The 4,289-nt window shown below is 52.1% G+C and overlaps 1 protein-coding gene across 1 annotated transcript; it reads right to left on the bottom strand.

Annotated features, from left to right (window-relative positions):
• Nucleotides 1–1,361: 1,361 nt before the first annotated feature.
• Nucleotides 1,362–3,010, bottom strand: NPPB (natriuretic peptide B). Its single transcript, XM_027564081.1, has 3 exons — nt 2,618–3,010; nt 2,097–2,343; nt 1,362–1,565 (listed from the first exon to the last, which is right to left on the bottom strand). The coding sequence occupies exons 1-3, from the start codon at nt 2,741–2,743 to the stop codon at nt 1,549–1,551; spliced, it is 390 nt and encodes a 129-aa protein (XP_027419882.1). The 5' UTR covers nt 2,744–3,010; the 3' UTR covers nt 1,362–1,548.
• Nucleotides 3,011–4,289: the final 1,279 nt, after the last annotated feature.

The following is a 4,289-nucleotide window of genomic DNA, read 5'->3' as shown; positions in this document are numbered from 1 at the left end:
AAATGTTAATTATGCTAATTACTCATTACCACCCAGGGCCAAAACAATTAGGCAAAGATGACTCACGGGTTTTTTGTTTTGTTTTGAGAATAAATTGGCCCTAAAACCTTATTTTCAAAACTTTAAACTCATTAGATACCTATCACCTCAGATGCAAACTGGGTTAAAATGAGAAATAACACAAAGATCCACTAATTCTGGTTCCCCTTCACTCAAAGAAACATCAGATGAGGACAGCAGGAAAGTCATGAGTGCAGTTAAAGGTCTGGAGCTCAGGGAAAGAGTACAGGCTCCAGATTCACAAGGATCCCTGCTCAAATTCTAGCTCTGGAACTTAGCAGCTGTATGCTTTTATGTAAGATGCTTCCCTTTTTTTGGTCTCAGTTTTCTCGTCCATAAAATGGGGATACTTATAGTCCTGTCCTCCTGCTGAGCTGGTACCATAAAAGGCATTCTTGGCAAAAGAAACTGCATAGGCTGAAAGCAAGAGCAAGTTCCATCACATGACGTGGGATGCCTGGAACCCAAGATGCAGGGGGAGGGGCATCCTGAGAGGAGAGGGAAGTGACCCCCTACCAGGACTCCCAGCTGATTAAGGCAGCACAGTAGGGTTCTGGGGCTTGTCTCTTTTCCTGCCTTAGAATAAAAATCTTTCCTCTCTAGGGCAGAGAGGAAGTAAAAATGTGGGACCCCAAGGGAAGGGCACTCTGAAATGCTGGGCCTCTTTCAGGCACTTCTATGCTTGTGGGCTCAGAAAATGAAAATGCTATTAAACTCAGGGTTTTGAAGTCACCTTTCCAGGATGACATCAGGAATTGAAGGCCTGAACCTGAGGTTGGAGGCAGGAGGGAGAACTCACTCATCAGGAATGCAAATGAGCCAGCATCCCTGTCTCTCTCTCTCTCTCTCTCTGATACACACACACACACACACACACACACACTGCCCTCGATCTCTGAGAGCTTCTGGAAACAACAAATATACGGAGAGTGCCTTCAGTCACAGAATTCTAGGCAGAAGGAAGGCTATTGTCAAGGGGCAAATACCCTGCCACACACCCTCATGCAGCAGGAATACATCAGGGTCTATTCAGCTCCCACGGAGAAACTGTCAGGCTTTCAAAAGTAGTTTCTGGAAAGTGTCTCAAGTGTCTGAGTGTTTAGAGATATTTCCAAACAAGAAAATCTTTCAAGAAAAGTAGTCCCCCTCCCACCAACTGCTTGATCATCAGCCCTTGAAGCTGTGTCCCCACCCCACCATTAAATGGACACCTTTGGGACTTGCAAGAAAACACAGGGTTTTTTGTTGTTGTTGTTGTTTTTAAATGATGCGTTATTTTTTTAAACACTGAGACAAATGAATTTCAAAAGGAAAAAGCTATAATACTGACTTTATTTCATCATGGAAAATTTGTGTCCAAAGAGAAGAACCATCTTATATAAAACAACCAAATAAATAAATAAATAAAAATAAATAGGAGTTGCTTCCAAGGGGATCAGGGGTTGATGGAGAATCAGATGCAGCCATATCTGCAGCCAGGACCTCTTCTTAGTACCTCCTCAGCACTGTGGGGGGAAAAGAGAGGGTGATGATGACTTTGAGGTGGGAGACAGGCAGGATCTGAGCTTGCCCTCACCCTGTGCCACCCCTGCCACCCCCCTCTTCAGTTCATCTGCATGTTTGGGACTTTGGACTAACCCATCTCCCTGGACCTCCCCTTCCTCCTTGTAAACTGGAGATTACCATCCCCCCTGGTGACCTTCCCCTCTGCCTTCGCAGCTTTAGACAGTTCAGGGGAAACCAGGAGGAAAAATGTTAACTATTCTCTGCTCCAAGGAGGGCCTGTTGAATAGTGACTGAATTACATCCTAAGGTGATTCTGCCCCTTTCAGTCAGAGGCAGGAGGTGGATAGAAGGGGCTCCCAGACATGATAATGAATGTTGTCCAAATTTAATATTCCCAGAAAGGCATGCCTTGGCCCTGAGGACTGCCAGCAAAGAAGAGTGATGTTCTTTGTTCAAAATTTGGTCTCCTGAGACATCGGACCCAGAAGTGGCTCTAATGATGTGCAGTTGGAATGGGGATAGGTGCTCACCGTTGCAGCCCAGGCCGCTGAGGGAGCCGATACGGTCCAGCCTCCGTCCAAAGCAGCCAGAGTCGCGCATCATCTTGGGGCCCCGCAGGGCCCGGAGGATGCTGTGGTGGGGCCCGAGGAACCCCGCGGGGGCTGCCGCCGGGGAATCCCAGGTTTCTTCCAGGCCCTGGCCCTGCTGGAGGGGCTCCACGCGCAGCTGCTCCGCCTGCAGCTCCGAGACCCTGTCCCGTAGACGGTCCAGCAGCTCCTGCAATGCACGGTGGGGGAGCCAGAGCTTCAGAAACCCGCACCTGGGCCCAGCCGCCCTCGACGGCGCCAAAGCGATCCAACCGCGCTGAGTACTGGCTTCCCGCACCCGGTCTCGCCATTTTCTGATTCCCTTTCTGATTCTCATATCACTAATTCCCTAGGGAGGGTGGGGACCTCTTGGGATGTAAGTAGGGGCGTGGATGGGGACCCGTTAATTGCTGCTGTCCGCGCCCTCCTGGCGAACCGGGTTTACGCAGTTCAGCAGAGCTCACCTGTAACCCAGGTAGTTCCGAGACCGGGCCGGGGCCACCCACCGGGTGCGAACGACATCCTAGCAGCGACAGGTGCAAGAAGAGGAGAAGCAGAAGCGCCCGGGACAGCGCCGTCTGGGGGTCCATGTCGCTGGCGGAGCGGATAGAGGTTGCGGCCGCGGCTGCTTCGCTGGGTTGCGCTTCACGTCTCACCTTCTGAAAGAGCCCGGTGGGCGCTCTCCCGGATCCTTGGGCAACAGCGGCCTTTTATTCCTGGTCCTGGGAGCCGGGCCGGCCCTGCCTCTCTGGGTTATCTCTGATTTATCGGCCGCATTCCGGCCCGACCCGCTGAGCTCAGGGCGGGGGAATGCACCTCTCCGCGCCGAGGGGGTGGAGGCTGGGGAGAGCAGGCCTTGTATAGAAATGGACCTGACCGGGAGCTGGAACGCGTGCCCGGGGTGGGAGGCGGGGAGGGGGAGCGGTTGGAGGGGTGGGATGCGGGAGTGGGGGCGTAGGCAGGGAGGGGTAGACACCAATAGGTCCTTCGTCTCTCTCTGCTTCCTTTCCTGCGAAACCTCCGGGGGCATTAGCGTGGATTTTTTTCTTTCCTCCCCACCCCCATTCCTGGATTGAGCAGAGAGAACCCCAGCGATCAGAGACTCGACGCAAATGCCGGGCGCACGAGGTGACTCACAAAGAACAGCCCCAGCCAACACCCCATCGCTGCAGCGCGTCTTCCCTCCCCGCCTGGAACTCGGCACCCCGCCTGAAAGCGCGCAAGCCTGCAACTCTGCCCTGCGCCAGACCGCCGGTCCCCCGGGCGCGCTGACCGCTGTCCGTGGTTCTGATCACGTTGAGCCACCAACGCAAGAGTTCTTGCTCTCCTCAACTCCCGTCTTGCCAGAAAAACAAGCACGGGGCAGGGGCCAAGAGACGCCTGAGACCCCCTCCCCGCCCTCTCACGTCCTCCTGCACTAGGATGCTAATTCTCCAGTGTCACCTGATTAAAAGTCTGGGTATGACAAGGAACTTCTGGAATGCTGACCCTTCTTCCGTCCCTTAAAGGGTAGAGCTGATTTGACAGGAATTTTGAGAGGCAAAGCCCAGAGATGAAGTCATTCAGGAATGCCTTCTATCACATCTCCTCCAGGTGCCAACACCTCCTCTCCCCCACCAAGTCAACATAACGGAAAAAGCAGGGATGACTGCAAGATGGTTATCTATTTATGGGACACTATGGGTGTGAAGGAGTGTCTTCTGCACTGCCTCCTTCAACTGGTTGTCCAGGATCTCATTCCCATTTGCAGATCTGGTCTGCAATTTGCAGGTCTGGGCCTCCTGCCTGTGATAGCAAAAGGGGCTCCAAGGGGAAAATGGCCCTGGGAAGAGAAACAGCAGATTAAATCCCCCTTAAAGTGTGCATGACTGATGTCACCTCCCCTTCCAGATAACTTGTGTTGGCAAGCATCGGGATGAGGGAGAAGGGTTGTTCAGGAAAGGAACGGTGTTGTGACAAAAATGGAGAAAGGGGCAGAAGCTGGGACCACTAAGCAAATCTTGCCTGAAAAACAGCACCTCCCAGGTATTGAGTGAGAAAATTGTTATTATTGTTCTTCACTTTTGTGGATAAGGAAACTGAGCTCAGAAAAGTTAATGTACTTTTTTTCTTTTATTTTTTACAGCAAAATTGATT

This window comes from Bos indicus x Bos taurus, chromosome 16, assembly GCF_003369695.1.
Source record: "Bos indicus x Bos taurus breed Angus x Brahman F1 hybrid chromosome 16, Bos_hybrid_MaternalHap_v2.0, whole genome shotgun sequence".
NCBI classification, from domain to species: Eukaryota; Metazoa; Chordata; class Mammalia; order Artiodactyla; family Bovidae; genus Bos; species Bos indicus x Bos taurus.
The sequence above is the reverse complement of the archived record's forward strand: the minus strand, read 5'-3'. Positions and strand labels throughout refer to the sequence as shown.

What these genes read in the sequence shown, in the direction of transcription:
- NPPB (XM_027564081.1), bottom strand. Translation starts at nt 2,743, where the DNA reads ATGGACCCCCAGACGGCGCTGTCCCGGGCGCTTCTGCTTCTCCTCTTC. An exon ending in CGGAACTACCTGGGTTACAG is followed by an intron (nt 2,344 to 2,617) that starts GTGAGCTCTGCT and finishes CGTGCATTGCAG; the next exon opens with GAGCTGCTGGACCGTCTACG.